This window comes from Gavia stellata, chromosome 9 (genome assembly GCF_030936135.1).
Source record: "Gavia stellata isolate bGavSte3 chromosome 9, bGavSte3.hap2, whole genome shotgun sequence".
In the NCBI taxonomy this organism is placed as follows: domain Eukaryota; kingdom Metazoa; phylum Chordata; class Aves; order Gaviiformes; family Gaviidae; genus Gavia; species Gavia stellata.
The window spans coordinates 29,564,926-29,583,537 of NC_082602.1; the positions used below are offsets into that span (position 1 = coordinate 29,564,926).

Below are 18,612 nucleotides of genomic sequence, written 5' to 3' on the forward strand. Positions count from 1 at the left end.
AGCCCGGCTGTCACCCTGGGTCCCGGAGCAGGGAAGGACCCTCGGGCAGTGATGGGAGGTGACAAGAGGCGACAAGGGGCACGGCGGGCCGGGCTGTGCCTCCGCGTCCCGGGTGCACGTGCAACGGGGCCCCCACTGCCACACCGTCCCCCCCCACCGTCCCCGGGGGTGCGGTGCCACCACCGCCAGCGCCACAGCCCCCCCGTTTCCAGGGGGTCATTTGCCGCTGCGGGGGTGCGGGACATCCCGGGGCTGCTGGGGGGCGACCCGCCGGCCCCCCCCACCCCGGGACGAGCCCGCCGCAGCCCCGCCGGCCGCTCCCCCCCTGCCCCGGCGCGCCGAGAGCCGCGCAGCCGCCGGCGCTCGCACTCCGCAGGCGCGGCCGGGCCGGGCCGCCCCGCCGGGGCGCGGGGGGGGGCGGGACGGCGGCGGCCCGTGGGGCGACACAGCGCCGGGGCGGGCGGCGGCGGCAGCGCTAGGACCGCGCCGGGCTCGCCGGCAGACGGACAGACGGACAGGCGCGCACGCAGCGCCGCACAGGGAGGCGGCGGTGCGGCGGGGCATGGGGAAGCGCGGCCGGCCGCGGAGGGAGCCGCGGGGCGTGGGGGCGGCCGGCGGGGCCCGGTGCCCCCTCGGGGACATCTGCAACACGAGCCCCGCGGCGGGCATGGACACCTTCCTCTACAACGTGCAGGTGCTGCTGGAGGCCGCCAGCTACCTGGAGCGGATCGAGAAGGAGAATAAAAGTAAGTGTGGGCTTGTGGCCGTGGCCGCGCGTGTGCGTGACCGGCGGGGGGGCGTGGAGGGATGGAAAAATAATAACCCAAACTTTTGGCTGGCTGCAGGGGCCGGGGGCACCGTGACAAAGAGCGCCGGGGCCGGCCTGCCGCCCCCGCGGCGGAGGCACGCGTGGGACACCCCCCCCCCCCCGCGACTACGGAGGCCGGGCCCGGGGGGAAAGTTTGGGATGGAGAGCGGAGCGGCACAGCGCGGGAGGGGGGCGCATCTCCGCCCCTCGGGGGGTCGGGCTCGGCGGGGCAGGGAGCGCGGAGAGGGGCCGGGGGGGGCGGCGGGCCCCGCGCGGAGCTGGAGCCGGTGGCAGAGCCGGAGCGGCGGGGGAGGAGGCGGTGACACGTCCCCGCTCCCCCCGCCGGGGCATGGGCAGAGTCACGTAGGCAAGCGGCAGCGCTCGCCAGGTAGCCGGCGGGGAGGGCAGGGCAGGGCAGGGCGAGCGCCCGGTGCGGGGCGGCGGCCAGCCGCGCCGCCGGCCTCCTGCTCCGCGGGCGCGGAGGGTGCGCGTAGCCTGCGCCTTTCCCCTGCGGAGCGGTCTCCCGAGCGGAGCGCGGGCCGCGAGGGACGGCGGCACCGTCGGGAACACACGCGTTGGGAACAAAGGGGCCGCCGTGCCCCCCGCGGCGGTGCGCGCCCGCGGTGCCCCACGCGCGGAGCTGGACACCCGCGGCGCTGCGCCCCCCGACGCCCCGCCCCCGCAGCCACATGGTTCGCACATGGAGGCAGCCCGCCGCGCTCATTGGCGGCGGCCTCCCGAGGGGCGGGGCCGCGCGTCCCTCTCCGCCAATGCGCGGCGCCGGGGTCCCCCGTGTGACGTCACGCGTTGCCGAGCGGGGCGCGGAGCAGAGCGGCGGGGGGGGGGCGGCCCGGGGCTCCGGGCGCCCCTGTTCCTCCGGGGGGTGTCAGATGGAAACGTCGCCGGGAGCCCCGGACTCTGCTCCCTCAGCGGCGCTTTGCCCTTGTTTTCCTCGGGTTTCTCTCTTCTTCTTTCCTTCACTCTTTATTTTGATTTGTTTCATTTTCTATTTCTTTCTCTATTTCATTTTTTTCTCTTTTATTTTTCCTCTTTATTCCCCAGTTTTCTTTTTTCCCTTTTTTTCCTCCTCTTAATGGAGCGTGTGCTACGTTTTCTCTGTCGTTGAACTTTACAAAGGAATCAGCGAGTCCCTCACTGCGCGTCTCCATCGCACCGTCACCCTCTCCTTGCCGCTCACCCCCCTATGGCACCTATAGGTCCCACGCAGGTGACGATGTAGGGTGCCCTTGTTCTGCGGGAACAGCTGCGCACACGCAGGCTTCCAGGGAAAGGGATCCCGCTGCGGAGAAGCTTCTCTGCCGCTAAAGCCGTGGTGGCGATGGGCCGAAAACCCTTGTTCTCCGCTCGCCCAGAACAAATCCAGGCTGCTTTTCTGTTTCCGAAAGTTGAATTAATATTGGGGTGGGGTTTTTTTTCCTCACGTGCTAATTGTTGTTTCGTAATGAATCTGCAAAGCCGTGCATCGGAGGAGCTAAGCAGCACCGCGGCTGGCGGCTGCGAGCAGGAAAATGACAGGAGTTACCAGCAAAAATCGGGTTTGCACGTGAAGGCAGCAGCACCGCTGCTTTGGAAATGAAGTGTGAGAGCGCTGCTTTGGGTTTGTTTTTTTCTTTTAAGAGTGCTCCTTTCTTGAAGGGGAACTGTCAAAATCGTGGGGTTTGGGGGGTGGGGTGGGGGATAGAATTTTTCTTGCCGTAGAGGTGGATAGGATCTGATCTTTTATATGCTCCATTTAAAATTGCATCATTTTATGCAGTTCCTTGTTTGGAACTGGAAAACGAGCAGGACAGCAGGTTACAGGATTTTTTATTGCTAAATTTTGAAAAGAGGTGTTTGCATCCAAACAACTCCATTCCTGAGCACTTGTTTTCACTGAAGCTTTCACTAACAATCATCATGGTCATAGTGCTGAAAATCCTCACTTTTATTAGGCAATTCTGCAAAACCTTTCAATATTTTAATTTGCAATCAGGACATTTTAGGTTGAAAAGTCCTGTTTAACCAAAGGCTTAACTATTCAGCGTGCTGTTCAGAACGTGACCGTCGTAAACCAGGCAGCTTTTATGTGTTGCTTCCAAACAAAGAAAAATGCTGCTGGGATTGGAAAACAACCTCTGAGCATTACGGGCCCTATCTAAACTAAGGAATAGCTGCAGAAGCAGGGGGGTTACATCCTAACGTATATACATAGTCTTACTGGGAAGAGATTTGCCTGCGGAGCTCAGGTTATTGCACCAAGAGGATACTATGCCCTTTCGTTTGCTAGCGCAGGAGTGATTGCTTAGCGCACCCCGTGCTGGCAGCCGGGCAGACACATTGGTAATGGCTGGTCACTCCTCGTTACAGTCTCTGACCTGGCAATTAGCAATAACAGAGGAGACCAGCTCAAAAAGGTTTGGTGATGGAGGCTGCGGCCAAACTTGGTCAGAGGCAGACTCGGTGCTCACCTGCTTCCTGCAGGATGCCCAGGTCATTTGACCGCGGTGTTACGCAGGGCTGTAACACGCTATTTTGGTGTTACTCCCATCAGGAAGGTGGCTGAGTCACAGCCCTGTTGTGCTAGGTGCTGTACACGTAGGGGAATGACAGTGCCCTGCCCCAAGGAAACAGTCTTAAAAAAACAGAGGTAACAGGTAGATGTTTGTCTCCTCCTGGCCAGGACAGGTGATGGGGATGGGGCTGGGTGAAGCGCCAGGGTGCTGGCTGGGATCAGCATCACAGCTGTGTGGAAGCTGAAGGACTTCGGGAGCCAAAGGCAGGAATTTAAGGAAGGGCTGTTATGGCTGGGTGAGCTCAAGTTGTTTTCCTAGTAGTTCTACAGAGTTTCTGATAAACCACGCTCAGTGTCAGCATTCGTTCTTCCAAGCCCTTGGTGGCCGTACCAGGTTATTCACCTTTTTAAAACACTGTCCCAAGCAGGAGTGGATGCTATTTGATGGAGGAGCGCCCTGAGAGGTGGAGGCGACCCTATCTTGTGTGGGTCCAAACTCTTGGATATCCCAGACTGTACATGTCACATATTCTGGTGGTAGAGCAGCAGCTACCAGGCCCTTTTCAGCCCCCAAAACACACCAGTTTCCCACCTCTGCCTGCAGGTCAGTGGTGCGAGGTGGGTGGTGGAGCCTTCCGTGTCTAGGGCAGGACTTTCAGTTAAGGCAGGAGTTTCCTAGCTGCTTGGTGCCCAGGCAGAAATAAGGAGATTATTTTTTTACATTTATAGGTCCCACATCCCATCGCCGTGGTCGTGAATAATAGCAGAGGGGCCATGGGTTGGCTGGATGGCGTGGAAACAGAACCACAGGGCTGAGAGCCATGGAGCAGAGTAGGATGTACCGACAGGACTATGGCAGTGGGAGACTACACTTCAGCAGTGCCCTTTCAGCACCTCTGCCCAGCAGTGAAACCACCCTTTTAGTGTTCACTCACCTTTAAAAACAATGGGAATAAAAATTATCTGTATTACAGTACGGTGAGTGGGGAGGCTAGAGTCCCGTTATGAGACTGCTTGGGTAAACTGGAGTATTTTAGCTACTGAAATATAACTGAATTATTTTTCCAGTTGAGCCTCTGGAAATGAGAAACAGCGCTGCCTGCCTGCTTGCTGCAGTTCTCATGGCAAGACCATGAGAACCCAATCCCAGCACACCTTGCTAACTGTCATGTACAGGTTTCCAAATGACCTGTTTCTAGAAATTTAAGCTTGGTATCTAAGGAATAGAAACATCACATGAAAAAAATTACAGAGGCTGTTTTCAGAAATGAAAGTTGTGCTGAGGGCAGCTCTGTTGGTGTATCTATAACCTCTGGAAATGCCACTTCCTGAATAAGCATGGCTGGAAATTTGTAGCAGCTGAAATGCTGGAGTTTGGAAGATGTTGTTAGAGGGACCTGGAGTAAACTCAGCTGAGGTTTAGTATGTGCCAAGCATCCTCTTTGTGTGTGTGAACTCACACTTTGTCAGTAGGAGTTGCGTAAACACGTGATGCATTCCTCAGATATGATGACTTGTCTGTAACAGACAAGGGTATGTAATATATACTGATCTCACTACAGATACAGACGTATGTTGCCATACCCTCTTCTAAGAGCACAAAGGCAAGCAAGCCACTGTAACAGCAGTGTCCTTATTCACAAGTCTAGTAGAGGTGTGCACGCATGGGATGGTGGACTTTGGCCCCTCACAGAAGATAGCTAGATCTTCTTCAAGTGCTGGCTATGTTTATTGACCTTCTGACCAGGAATAACAAATGGGTGACCTTAGATTTGTCCTTTGCTCCTGAATAATCCTCTCTGAAGGAGAGTAAGACTGAGCCTTGAGGGTGAGCCAACAGTATCTTCATCATGTGGCTCCTTCCATTGTTTATGCGCTGTTTGGGGTCTTTTTTTGACAAGCCAAAGTAAAGATGTATCAGAAACCTGTAATTAGCAGAGGGCAGAAAGAGACAAGACTGCCTTCAGTCTGTGTGCAGAGCCCCCATTGAATCAATGAAAGCTGAACATGTGGCTCAAGGTCAGTATAGATGGTCTTGGATCTTACGGTGATGTGATATATGGAGTGGTACAGGGCTCCTTTATTTATGTATTTTTCATCCAGCTCACAATAAACCCCTTTCATTCCTCCTGGTTCATGACCTGGCCACAGTGATTCACGTGTTAGCCACTTCCAGGTTGGGTTGTTTTGACTCACGCTGTTTGGACCTCAGCATAAAATTCAGAAGGAAGTCACAGCAGGAGAAATGACAGGGCAGAGGTAAAACCGTGTGACTGTGCCAGAAGCGCTGCTGAGAACCGATCACATCTTTTGTCAGCAGAGCATCCTGAGAGCTGGCGGAGAAGGACCTTCTGCTGTTGGCTGGAGAATCCTTCTTATTATTTATCTGAGGGACCCCATCCTGTATATGATGTATTTTTTTCTCATGGAAGGTCCTCTTACTTAATTTTGCAGCTGGGCCAGTCAAGTGACTTGACCAAAGTCACAGAATAAGTCATTGACTCAGAATAAACTGGGGCACAGCACAGGTCTGAAAACAGAGCAACATGTCTCCCAGAAGAGAGGAGCAAGTAGCCCGAAGAGCTGGTGCACCTGTGGCTTTTGCCTTATTGATTGGCAGAGCTTGATCTTTGAATCAGAGTCAGGTGCACAGCATGTGCTTTATTCCTGTTCAGACTCTTGGATATCCAGGTGGCTTGGCTCTGAGAAACACCTGTCCTCACCAGTGGATGGGTTCTAGGCACCAGTGGGAGTGCTGAAAGGGATTATCTGATGCCTTGCGAAAGAATGAGGCTCCTGGATGAGAAATGAGGCCATGTCCTATAGGCGGTGTAGGTCCCTTACTGAAGGTATTGCAAGCATTGGAAGGGTGTTGAGTAGGTGGGACTTGGGATGTTCTCCAGCCCTCTACTACAAGTCCTCCGATACTGAGCTGTTGCAGTCACAAGTATGAGAATGGAGACCTGGTTGTTACAGCGTGTGCTGGTAGGTGGGATATTCAGGTGTACCAAAGATGTTGTTCCCCTGGTTAAAGAAACAAGAGTTCTATGGACTGCTGTCCATGGAAATTTGGGGAATTGGTGACTCTTTTCACTGCTTTGAGAGCAACAGAGAATGGTTCCTACTGGGGATCTCTGTTCATGCCTTGGCTGCAGGAGCATTAGGTTTCAAGGCTTTGAAAGCAATATGAGAATTTGCAGGGTTTGTGTGAAAGTGGGCAAAGGAAGCTCTTGCAACTGTTGCCACCTTCATGTTCCTCCCAGAGGTTGCGAAGAGTTGGGGATGGGAAGATTTTAGAAAAAGCCGGAAAAGGGATGAAACACTAGGCAGTTTAGCCAAAGGGATTGCCCTTATTGAAAACAACTTCCACGTTGCAAAGCATTGTGTTATTTCTAAGCCTTGTGTTCAAGGCAGAGGGTTGGGCATCTTGATTCGTGAGCTGTGTTCCTGTTCCACCTCTAGCTTAGGGTGTGCCTTCATGCGAGTGATTATGCTGCATACACCTCAGTTTCCCTTCCTGCAGAGTGGAAAGAAAAGAGGTAAAGTCATTGCAGGTTTGAGAAGCTTAAAACATTACTTTCTGGAAAGCTCTTAGAAGATTTCCCTGATGGAAGATGCTAGTTTAATGCAAGTGATGGTGGTGTTGGTAAAAAACAGACCTCATCTGTTCTATTAGATTAAAATAGTACAGCAGCGTTTCAGATGTAAATATTAATTGATTTCTGCACTGCAGATTTCTTCTTGGATATTTAAATTGTTGCTAAGGAGGAGGGAAAGGCTATCAGGGAGATTAACAAATCCATTATTAAGGCTGGAAATGGAGGGCTGCCGAAGTGCCATTTAATAAAATGTAAAAAGCCCTTTTCTAAAGGGCGAAGCAGCAGAACACACAATGAAAGTGAATCACAGCTGCCAGAAGGGATGCCAAGCAGCAAGCACTTATAATCAGAAAACTGTACTTACAGATCATTCGGAGCCACTAAATTAAATGATCTCATTCTCCCCTAAAATACTCTTCCCTTAGCCCCTCCCCAGCGTTGCCTGTGGATTGCTCAACCCCATTTTAAATGTGACTTTGGGGGGTTTTTGGTCAGCAGTTGAATAGCATCGGGCCTCTTCGTGCCATTCACTTCCCACCCACTTTTGTTTCTGTCACATACAACTCTGGCATTTTGCAGGCTGACCTGCCCACACAAGCACTTGGGATGGCAACTGAAAGATTTCGCTGTGGCTTTGCGGTTGGCTTGCCTGCCTCTTCAGGGCTCCTTCTTTGAGAAGATGTCCCACAGCTTACTCTCAAATTTGTCTTTGTTTCACACAGAATTTTTTTTCTAATTGTACATTGTTTACTTCAGAAACAAAGACTTGGAAGCTGAGCTGATGTGTAAATGGAAGAGCTGATCCTACATCATTTCACACAGAACTGATCCTGCTGTTACTTCAGTCCAGTGCTGATTTAATTCACCATGTGTATCAGTGTCCCACTCCTTCATACTCTCTTATTTTGTATCTTGAACTTTAGCTTCAGGAGGCTGATACTTTGATATGCTCCTAAACTACCCCTTCATTTTCCAGCTGTGGCTTCCCTGTTTAACCCCTAGAGTGGCACCACATATCTCCGAATGTGCCATCAGAAAAGCTAGTGGCAGTGAATGCTGACAAGAGCCTGTCTTGCAGTGATATTGGGGCTTCATCGTGGGTTTTTTTGGGGGGTTGTGGGGTTTTTTTCTAATGTTTAGTATTGCTAATCCTGAGAAGCAAATGGCTCCCTGGTTTTGCACACAGGTTAGAGGAAGCGAAGTTAGAGCCCAGAAATGCTCTTGCGTTAACCCCGCTGTTGTGCAGAGGTGTGTGCACCTGTGTGCTTTTCCCTTTGTGAGTAATACAAGGTCCTATAAGTAGTCCCTGAGACTGCTCAGATTTGAAACTTTCCATGTGCTTTTAACAATCTGCTCTGTCGGCAGTTTCCAGTGTAGAAAAAAGAGGTGGGGAGAGAGATAATGCTTACTTCCCTGACTTCTCCCCCAGAAAAAAGCCAATCTTTACAAGTGCTGTGGTCTGGCTCAGTGTAGTAGGTACGTGGATGGAAGCTGTCCTGCCTGAGCGAGGGCTGGGGCTTGCTTCTCCACAGCACAGAATGAGGGAGGTATGTCCCTGAAGGTGTCTCAGCTTTCTTTGTTCTTCAACTATCCCATCTTGAGAGAAACAAAACAAATCAACCCTTTGAGATTCGGAGATGAAAAGGGCTATGTAAGAACTGAAGAGTGGTAGTATTTTTACCTCCATCAGCTGCAAACCTGCAGTTTTCTGAGGAAACCTCAGAAATGGTGAATCAGCAAAATGTGTTTGAAGAAAAGTAAGCTACCCTGAATCCACTTTTTTTCAGACCTTCGCAAGTTGAGTGCTGCCAACTCTTGCAACTTCATCACGAGTCTCCTGATACTTTGTGCTCTGCTTAAAGCTCTTGCTAGCAGACACAAGGCATTAATTGAGAATCTCAGCTTTTCTGGGTTTTTTTCAAGGTACTTTTCCAGCTCCCGTTCTGATGGAGGAATGCTTGCAAATGTAACCAGTCACAGCCTAAAGGTTCAGACCCATGAAAATAACCCCAATTAGAACTACAAAACAATCCTTGGAGGGATTCTAACTCAATATCAGTTTGAGATTCGGATTTGTACTCTGAATGTTCTGATTCTGATTTTGAATGTTCTCTGGTTGTGCCCTTTTTGAGAGTAGATCAAATATTTTAGAGTCTGGTATCATACAATTAAATGTTAACAGGCTTTTAAGCTCCATTCCAGCAAACGCTGAGGTTGGTAAAATTCAGAGTCACATAAGTGATCTCGAGGGTTTGTGCCTGTATGAAAATCAGGATGTAAATGCATTATTAAGATGCTGAGAAGAGTCACCAGACTGCAAGGTATAGGTGTGACAGTAGAATTATGGAATCGTTTAGGTTGGAAAAGACCTTTAAGGTCATCAAGTCCAACCGTAAACCTAACCCTGCTAAGTCTGTCACTAAACACAGTAAACCTCTAAACCCACAGTATTCGTTAAAATGTTGAGGTGGTCACTGTTGTTACTTGTTTACGTGCTGCTTCAAAAAGTGAGATTGCTGTCTGTGACATCTTTTGTCTGTGATCTCAAAGGGCTGTGTTCACATTAAAAAACGGGCCTTGCACCTCTGTCTCCCATCAGAAACACTGTATCAATTACTCCAGGTGTGAATTCCCAGAGCCTGGCACCTTGTATTCAGTTACCTCTCCACAGGTGAGATGTGGAAAGCTCGTGCTGTGTGGCTGCTGCTTTTTCTTTTGTAGCCTCTCTGCTTTATTCTTGCCACAGTCCTGGCACTTCCGTGTGCAGAAAGCGCCGGTGTTTGCAAGGAGCGGGATGGAGTGGCTGCAGGTCCCTCCTGCCTCCTAGGCGATGTCCATCTCACCCTTAGCATGTTGGTGGAGCGTGGAGCTCTGGACTGCAGGCTGCTGTGGTGTGGCAGCGGCTGCTGCCCGCCGGTGGCTTGCCCAGCCTGCGGTGGCCCGGGGAGAAGCCGTGCCCACTCATCACCCCACCGTTTAGAGCTGGGTGTTAAGGACTGAGCGCCGCTGGGTTTGTGCCGCTGATGCACCACGGGCTGTGAGCCAGCAGCAAGGGAGGAAGGACAGGGCAAACCACTGCTACCTCAGGGCCTGGGTGGGCGCCCAGCCATCGCCTCAGGGCCTGGCTGCTATCGCCTCAGGGCCTGGCCACCATCGCCTCAGGGCCAGGGCGGGCACGGAGCCATCACCTCGGGCGCGAGGGCGCACAGCCATCGCCCCGGGAGGCTTCGGGGCCCCCCGCGTGGGGCCCGGAGGGCGCTCCCAGCCCCGGCCGGGGAAAGGGGGGCTGCGTGGGGCCGGGTCGTGACCCCAGACAGCCACCGTCCCACAGTGCTCGGCGGCAGCGGCGGAACTACGTTTCCCAGGCAGCCCCGCGGCGGCGCGCGGCGCCCCTCCCTCTCCCGTGAGCGCTGGGCAGAGGTAAACAAAGTGGTGCGAGGCGGCGGGGGCGGCGGGCGCGCGGGGCGGGGCGGGGCGGGGCGGCCTGAGGGGCCGGTCCCGCCGCGGGGCTGAGGGGCCGATCCGGGCGGGGGGAGAGCCCAGGCGGGGGCCGAGGGGGTTGGATCCTGGCAGGGCCGAAGTGGGGGTAAATCCGGGCCGGGACCGGCGCGGGGGGGCGGGCTGCGGGCCGGGCCGGGCCGGAGCGGGGGTTGCGGGTGGGGGCAGCGCTCGGCCGGGCGGTGGGGACGGGCGTGGGTCAGGAATAGCTCTCGCCTCGCTGCCTCCGCCGGGGGGGAGGATCCCGGTCCCGGTCCTTCCCCCAGCATTTCCTCGCGTGTTCCCTTGCCACCTCCGTGCGCCCACCCCTCGCCCTCCCAGGAGAGCCGCCCCCCCCCCCGGGACGAGAGGGCTGTCGGTGTGCGGAGGCCCAGAGACTGGGGAGAGACGGCGATCCCGCGCTCCTCCCCGCCGCAGCCGCCCCCGTTTCCAGCGGGGGAGCTGGGAGCGCGGGGGCGGAGGGGGGCCCGGGGCGGCGGAGTCCCCCGGCTGCCGGCCTGGGGGCCATGGAGCAGGTCCAGATGATCAACATCCAGCGGCTGCTGGAGGCGGCCGAGTATCTGGAGCGAAGGGAGAGAGGTAATGGGGGGAGGAGGGGTGCTGGGGTAACAGCCCTCCGTGGGGGGAGCGGGGTTGGGGTCAGAGATCCCCACAGAGGGCTGAGAGCGGCCCTGGCAAAGGGGATCGGAGCCGGTGTTTGCTGGTGGGCTGGTGGTAAATCACTGAACAGTGAAGGGTTTGCCGAGGGACAGGGCTGACAGGTCCTCCTGGAGGTGGTGGCTGAGGTGGAAGGTTTTTGCAGAGGAGGGGAGATTGAGGTTAATATGATTTCTGGAAGGAAAAGTGGGGACTGGTGTGAAGGTTTCCCACTGGGCAGGAAGGATGGCGATGGGTGGCTCTGGCTTTGCAGAGACCTCGATGGCACAGTGAAATATGCCTGGTTTGCCCGGTTCAGATAGCTTGGACAGGAGGAGAGAGCCGAGGCAGTCTCTGGGCAGTCATATTTTCTTTTGGTGTTTTCAGGTGTTTCAGTGGTGGTGTCCTTCCTCCAAGGTTGGCAGAGCCTTTACACTCCCCTTCCTCTCTTTTCTCCACCTCCCAGTCCACTTCCCTCTGAACACATCATCAGTCATTTCCCTGAGCTGTTGTAGTTAAGGGCCTCCCCAACTAGGCTGACGGGTTAGTGGTGAGGCCTGCCTGCTGACTTCTTTTTTCTCTTTTTTTTTAATGACCCTTTTTTTTAATGCCCTGCCTGTTGATTCTCGTGCAGAATGTGAACATGGCTATGCCTCGACCTTCCCCTCAGTTCCAAGTCCTGGACTACAAGACCCAAAGCCCACGCGGAGGCTGAGCAGGGCAAGGAAACACAGCGGCAGTGGCAGCAATGCAAGTATTGCCAACAGGTACGATGTGGGCAGGAAAGTGGGGGGTGCAGGGCTGGCTGGGAGGATGAAGCTGGGAAGGAAAGCTGGAGGCAGAGGAGAGAAACTTACCCTGCAAGGAAAATGGGAAGAGTCTGAGTGCAGGGGGCTTCAGAGCTGGGACACACAAGTACAGCGTCCCTTTTGGATCCATAGCGTTGAGAGCAGAGGGGACACAGGGGAGCTGTATCTGAAGCAGCAGTGCCAGCTGACTCTGTGCCAAGGCTCAGATGCTGCAGAGGGAAGGGAAATAGGGAGATCTGTTCATAGGGTTCGGGGAGGAGGCAGGCAATAGCTATTCCCATTATATGCAGCTGATGTCTTTCCAACCCAGAAGTCACTGCTTTTAAGGGATAGCGTCTGTGCAGCCTGAGTGCTTTGGGATTGTAATGACAGGCATGATTTGAAGCAAGGAAATGATGTTTTGAAATGGATCCCCTACAACAAATGAGAGAGAGGGAGATTACTGGCTGATATGTACAACGTGTTAAAAATTCAGTTCAGGAAAATGAAGCTATCTTTCACTCTGCCTTTCAGGGCATTGGGATTTCCCAGCTTTCTGATTGCTTGGTAATTGTAGAACTCCATGGTTTTGACACTTCTCTTATTATGCAGTGCTGTATTTCTTGGTTTCTTAAATCCAGAAGAGACAACAGGATTAAGCCTATCACTTGGTGCTGTGGTAGAATCTCTCTCCCCCCTCGCTCCTTTTCTCTTTGTTTTCTTTTGCTCCCTTCTGTAGAATTGTTCAGACCTTGTTGAGACCTTCTGGAATAGGGAAACTTTAGAAGCATAATTTTGAAGAGGCAATTGCAAGCTTGCTTTTACTGCAGTAAGGCCTGTGCAATCCCTAAAATGGTGGCAGGTGGCTCAGGTGATTAAAGCTTTCTTATGGCCATTGGGAAGGACCTGTAAAGGCCTAGGGCAAAGGTGCCTTTGCAGTGATCCTGCTTCGGCAGCATTTGATAATAAAGGTTGTTTGAAGTGATGTTAGGACACCTTGCTGTGGGGAAGTTTTCTTCATCAGGATCAGCATGTCCTGAGCTCTTTGTGTGCTGCATGTTTATATTTGCTTCCCTCCTTCATCCAGCCTCTCCTGATTTCAAGGCAGTTGTAGCCCTTTACTGTTTCCCATGAACCAAAGTCCCAAATCCCAGTGACTTTGTCTTGGGAAACTATGGCAAATGCTGAATTGAGTTCTGTATTTTTCCCTCTAGGTTTCTCACATACTATTTTTCCATCCCACACCTCTTTCTCTCAAAGGCCTTTGTCATGGCAACCTGCCCTTCTCCAGAGGAGGGCTGGAAGCACATCCCCCTCAGGAGCTCCTTAGCACTGAATCCCGCAGCCTGTAGGCTAGAGAGGGATGCAGAGCACTCCCCGTCCCTGGGGCCTGGGTGCTCAGTGTGCCCTGCCGGCACAGAGCCCCGAGGCACAGGTCTCATGGGGCACCTTTCTGTGCTGAGACCAGCCCGCTGGGCCGTTTAGCATGACAGTCTGAATATATTGATGTGGGAGGAAAGGCAACAGAGAAGCAGAAAAGATACTTTCTAGACTTACTTAAAACCTTCATTATGCAAGGAATACTGAGGCCAAATTGAATCTTTAGAGTGAAAGCATTACCCAGTGTGTTGCCTCCCATGCTTGTTTCGGCCTCAGGGAGTGACCAGTGTCATGTCTGCTCCAGGCAGAGACCAGAGCGGTTCTTTTGGGGACCTCAGACATAACACACACAGTTGGAAATGGAAGTTTCTTTTAGCGCAAGTCGTAGCAGCTTGCACTTGCTGTAGGAGATGGCAGGCCTTCCAGATGGCTGCAGTGCCGGGAAGTGACAACTGTGAAGTTCAGGGTGCCTCCAAATTCTCTGCAGTGTGTTTTGTGTGATGCTGAGTATAGCATCAGCCTTGTTTAAAGAAGGCTCTGTATCATCCCTTCCTGTTAAAATCAAAGGGACAATTCAGTAAGTTCTGTCTAGTGGATTTTGAATGGACTTTGAATTAAATATCAAGCCCTTGATGAGGGGCAAAACTTACATATTATGTGTGGACAAGAGATTTTCTTAGATTGCTTTTGTCTCAAAATGTTTAATTAGTGTAGAGAAATTATGCATTTAGATCTTGTGCAGATCTTGTCATTTAAAAGCCTCCTGTAAAAATGTCTCTCAAGCAACGTTTGGCAAAGCACGGTTGTTTTCTTTTTTGTCTTTATTTATACAATTTTAGAAATTGACCATGTGCATTGTTGCTGGTCTTTATTGAACCAAATAATCCATGGTTACGTGGTGCAGGGTATTTACAGAGCCTAGATGCTCTTTAATTCATAGTTGAAATCCAAGTATTTCCCTTAAGCATTTGCAGCCCAGACATGACAGCTATTTCTTCCCAACAGGCTCTGTGCTGTCATGGCACAAACACCCAGAAAGTTCTGAGGAACAGGCAGCCCAGCTCTGGATGGCAATTGTGGAGCAAATCTTATTCTTACAGAACTACAATGGTCTCCCAGCCCCAGCAAAATAATTTTTTTCTACCCCAAACAGGGGTGTGCAGATGAGAGGGAAAACATTGCTTCATTATTTTGAATTTACATGATGCATTTTTAAAAAAGGATGTTTTGGCTCAGATCTGTCTTCCTTCATTTGTCTCAGCTGCGCAACCAACAGCATGCAGATTGCTGCAGATGGGTTCGGGTTCGTTCCCCTCTGCAATCCTCAGGACATTGTCTATGTGTATGTGTAGTGTTTTGCATGGGTATTTTAAAGGCCTAGTATTGCATGCTGTGAGTTAAAACCTGAATATACTTAAAAATATGCAGTCTTGCTTTAGTCAGGGATATTTAGGTACTGAAAATTACCCATCTGCAAAAATATGTGGAGAATCACATCATTGTGACCTGGAGTTCATAATAAACAAGGGAAACTTTTTTTTTAAAAAATCCCATTTAACACATAGCTAAAAGCAAAAAAAAAAAACCAAAACCAAGGAAAATAATTAGTCAACCCATATTAAATTAGAATTTAGTTTTGCCTCTTTTTTAATTTGCTTTTGACAAAAGTATCGTTGGTTTTTGGACTGGGATGAAAAATGAGCAGAGATCTATTGTAACATACAGTATCATTTAATGTTCGTTCCTTCTGAAGATGTTTCTGGGACAGAAGTTGAGTTCTAAAAACTTGCTAGAGAAGTGAAGTAGTCCATGTTGGAAGTACAGTTTTGTGGGTACACTAACTTGCATTTGATGTCACTGTAAACTGCTTTTATGGATCCTACATACGCAGTTCTAAATAGACCCAGTTATTTGAAAGGTTCATTGTAGTTAGTTAGGATTAGACTGGTTTGATATTTATACATTTTGGAAAATAATTGAGAAGACTTTTTAATCAATTTAAATCGTTGTGTCAGCAGGAAATAAAATAAACAGCAGGGATGCTAAATGATCCCCCCCCATAATGCAATCAGTTTAATGAAGTTAAGATTTATAATGGAATCTGAAATTATGTTACAATATTAGATTGTCATTTGTGTTTTGTTTTTATTTAGACTCTCAGGCATGTAGAAAAGCCTGCTATTTTTAGGTCTGATCCTGTGGAAATGCCAAGCACCCTTCCAGCAGCGCTAGGAGCCCTCAGCTCTCCCGGGAGGCCCATGTTGTTAAGGGCGCTCAAAGAATCTATTGCTCAGTTCCATGGGGGAGGGTTTGATCTCTGTCCAGTTTCTTTTTCCTTTCATTTTCCTCTCTTCCCATTATACTCCCTTGTGTCTGAGGCTGCTTCCCAAGGGCCTTTCAGACATCTACAGTCCGGTAGCAGGTTGCCTGCAGAGCTTGGAATCAGCAGCTGTAATGGGTATGGTAAGGCATTTTGGACATGGTGTCTTGAAAATCTGGGTGTTTGGGTTTCTTTGCCCTTCTGGCTATTCTAGTGATGCAGCTTCTCATTCTCTCCTCTGCCCCATCTGAAACTTTGTTTCCCACACTTCTAAATCCCATCACTTGGTTTTGTGCTGAATCTTCTCTGTAGCCCTCCACTCTCATAACCTTTAAAGCTGTTTTTTGAGGGTAGGGATGGGGGCTGTATTATTGAAACCCTCAGGTACTCCTGGCTTTAAGCTCGATTTGCTCACAGTGTCCCTGAGTAAGGACTTGGGGGGGGGGAGGCAGGTAGGTGTGCATTAAGTACCTCATGTGCCTCAGGTGATGGCTTTGTGTGCCACAGGTTCACAAACATGGGTGCAGAAGCTAAAAGGATGTGGCATGTGTAGCTGCAAGTCAACCTTGGCTGTCTAGTGCGCAGGAAAGCCTTATTTACCAGAACAGCAGTGCTGTGCAGCTGTACCTTGCTGTGCAGGGGAGGAGTAGGGGGGTTGGTGAACACTTGCTTAAGCACAGTTTTAAATATATCTTTCTGTCAGAGGAGGTTCACTGCCCCCCCCCCCCCATTGCACTGATGACTGAGTACCTGGCAATTTTCTGTCCTTCCTACAGTCTCTGGAGTTAGGACAGTGCTGTAATTCTGATTTTATTGGGAGAGAGGAGGCGCAGGGGACTGACTGGTTTGCCTATCTTGTGTAAGAAATTCCTGAAAGAGTAGATTGCTGTGTCAGCCCGTGTTGTTCTACTTTTCTGCACAAAGCCCCTACCCCTTTCCTCACATCCCAGGGAGCTGGTCTCTGAGGCTTTTTGTTGACAGCTTTGCGGCTTCCTAGCTTCTATCAGTTGTTAGTTGTTTCTGGATGATACTTTGTTTATTTGTTTGGGGGCTTCTTATTTTTTAGCCGCTTGCGCTCGCACTGAATCACACCTTACTCCACAGCTAGTGGGAGTTGAGTTTTGACTCGCTGTGTGTAGGTGGGTTAGAATCTGGCCCTTGTGTAATATGCTGGGGCTAGAGACTGTGCTTTCTGTCTCAAGCCTTGTAGTGCCAGGGAGCTCTATTCATGGCTCAGGACTTGGCTTTGCTTTATATAGTACAGATCCACATGTGTAAGCCAGAGAATGGATGAGATTTGCTGTGCCTTGTTTTGATTTATGCCACATTTTAATAACCTACAAACAGTGTGATTACTATCTGGAATCCTAATGCTGCTGTTGAAATTTTGTCTAGAAATGGAGATGAGATCTTCCACTAGAGAGTGTACATGAATATGCTAGCTAATTTTTGAAGAAAGGAAAACTGGACAAGGCTAAGTTATTAAGGATTGCTTCTCTGTTAAAGATGTTGAGAGGGACTGGCCAGCAGTGTTGACAGCAGTTAGGTGTGAGCATGACTGCTTTTTGAGAAAGCATAATGACAGTTCGAGTGTTAGACTGGGAAAATGGATTGCTGGTCCATGCACAAGAGGCGGAAGCAGCCCTTGTTAAAATCCCACTATTTCCTGTAGGTTTGAACTAGAGGACATTTGATCAGAGCAGGTTGGCAGGTAGGGTTGTACTCAAATAGCTCAGTTCAGCCTCAGCACACCCCATCTGCCCATTTGATGTAATTTGCCCTAACGCAGTCTGCGAGTGTAGACAAGCAAGTTGTAGTGATGCTGGAGTTTCTGAACCTGCTGGCACTAAGTTGTGCCTTTCCTTGTCTCTGTTCATCTACATCAGAAGCTGAGATCCTGCCAACAATTTGGGGTGGGGGGGGGGAACCCAAAACATGTAGGTGAGGTTTTGTATGCGGTGTCTTCTCAGCGATGCTTGGCTTTGCAGTACAGCTGGCAGGTTACCAGGCAAAATACAGAAGGTGAGGGTGAACCCAGCAAATGGCATGAGAAGCAGAAACCCCACTCCTTACTGAGGAATGAGGCCTCCAAAAGTGCTAGGGCTGATATAGCAGTTTCCATGGGGAAAACCGCTGTGTTCCCCTTTTGTCACCGTGTTTATTTTATAGCCTTCCAAGTGGGATGATCCTGCAGAACTGCAGTTCCTGCTTTCCTTTGTGTATTAGTAATGTAGCCATGCATAGGGAGATCTGTGTGGCAGGGACTCTATGCAGAAACCCATGATTCTGGGCTGAATTGATACTTTGATACCTTCAGTAGGTGTAAAATGTAATTTGTGGTCTCTTTAGACTGTCCAGAGTTGTGTGAAGAGGCCTTTGTGTAAACCAGAAGCAGGCCCAGTTGTTGATCTTATCTGCAACTTAGCTGTAATTCACTGCTGCAGCATCTGTCTGTCGTGAATTGTTGCTCTCTGTGGATGGAGGCTCATGATCCCTTCGTCCTCGCAGATTTGGGGGAAGCCTCTACAGGAGCATGCTGTTTTGCAGCGGTGGGACTGTTAGTCAGGGCTCATGCTGTTCATGTTGCAGCACTCTACCCAGGTAGAGCTGTGCTGCAACTGCTGCGGGCTGGTTTGCATCACTGATAGCAGTGCTGGCGCAGTGACGAGAAACTGCAGGTTTTGGTGCTTAGGGTCTTTTGAAATGTGAAGGTAGTTAGCCTCAGCTCCTAGAGAGATCTGGTGCCCCAGGATGGCAGGGAGGATATTTGGGCCAAACGTGGTCATCTGTTCCTGGAATTCCCTCATTTTCTTTTCCCGTTACATTCAGTGTACAGTCAATTCCTGGTTTAAGTAGTATTCCTTGTTTGTCAGGTGTTTTGGGTTTTTTTCCCCTCTCACCGTGTTTGTACCTTTTTTGTGTCTTCTCTGTGTAATGCCTCATCCACAACACATGCAGGGATTTATCCTTCATGCTTTTGTTTAACCTGACCTGATCCTTTGCTTGACAGTGAATTGGTTGTCACCTGTAGCGTTGTTTTCATCTACTCTTCTGTTTGTAGGTAAGACTGA

At 50.8% G+C, this 18,612-nt stretch overlaps 1 protein-coding gene across 1 annotated transcript in view; it reads left to right on the forward strand.

Annotated features, from left to right (window-relative positions):
* The first annotated feature begins 10,908 nt into the window (after positions 1-10,908).
* Positions 10,909-18,612, forward strand: part of MXI1 (MAX interactor 1, dimerization protein) — a 51,982-nt gene continuing 44,278 nt past the window's right edge. Inside the window, exons 1-2 of the mRNA XM_059821078.1 lie at positions 10,909-10,996; positions 11,688-11,820. Coding sequence (XP_059677061.1) covers positions 10,924-10,996; positions 11,688-11,820 — 206 coding nt within the window. The 5' untranslated portion in view covers positions 10,909-10,923. The remainder of the gene's footprint in view (positions 10,997-11,687; positions 11,821-18,612) is intronic.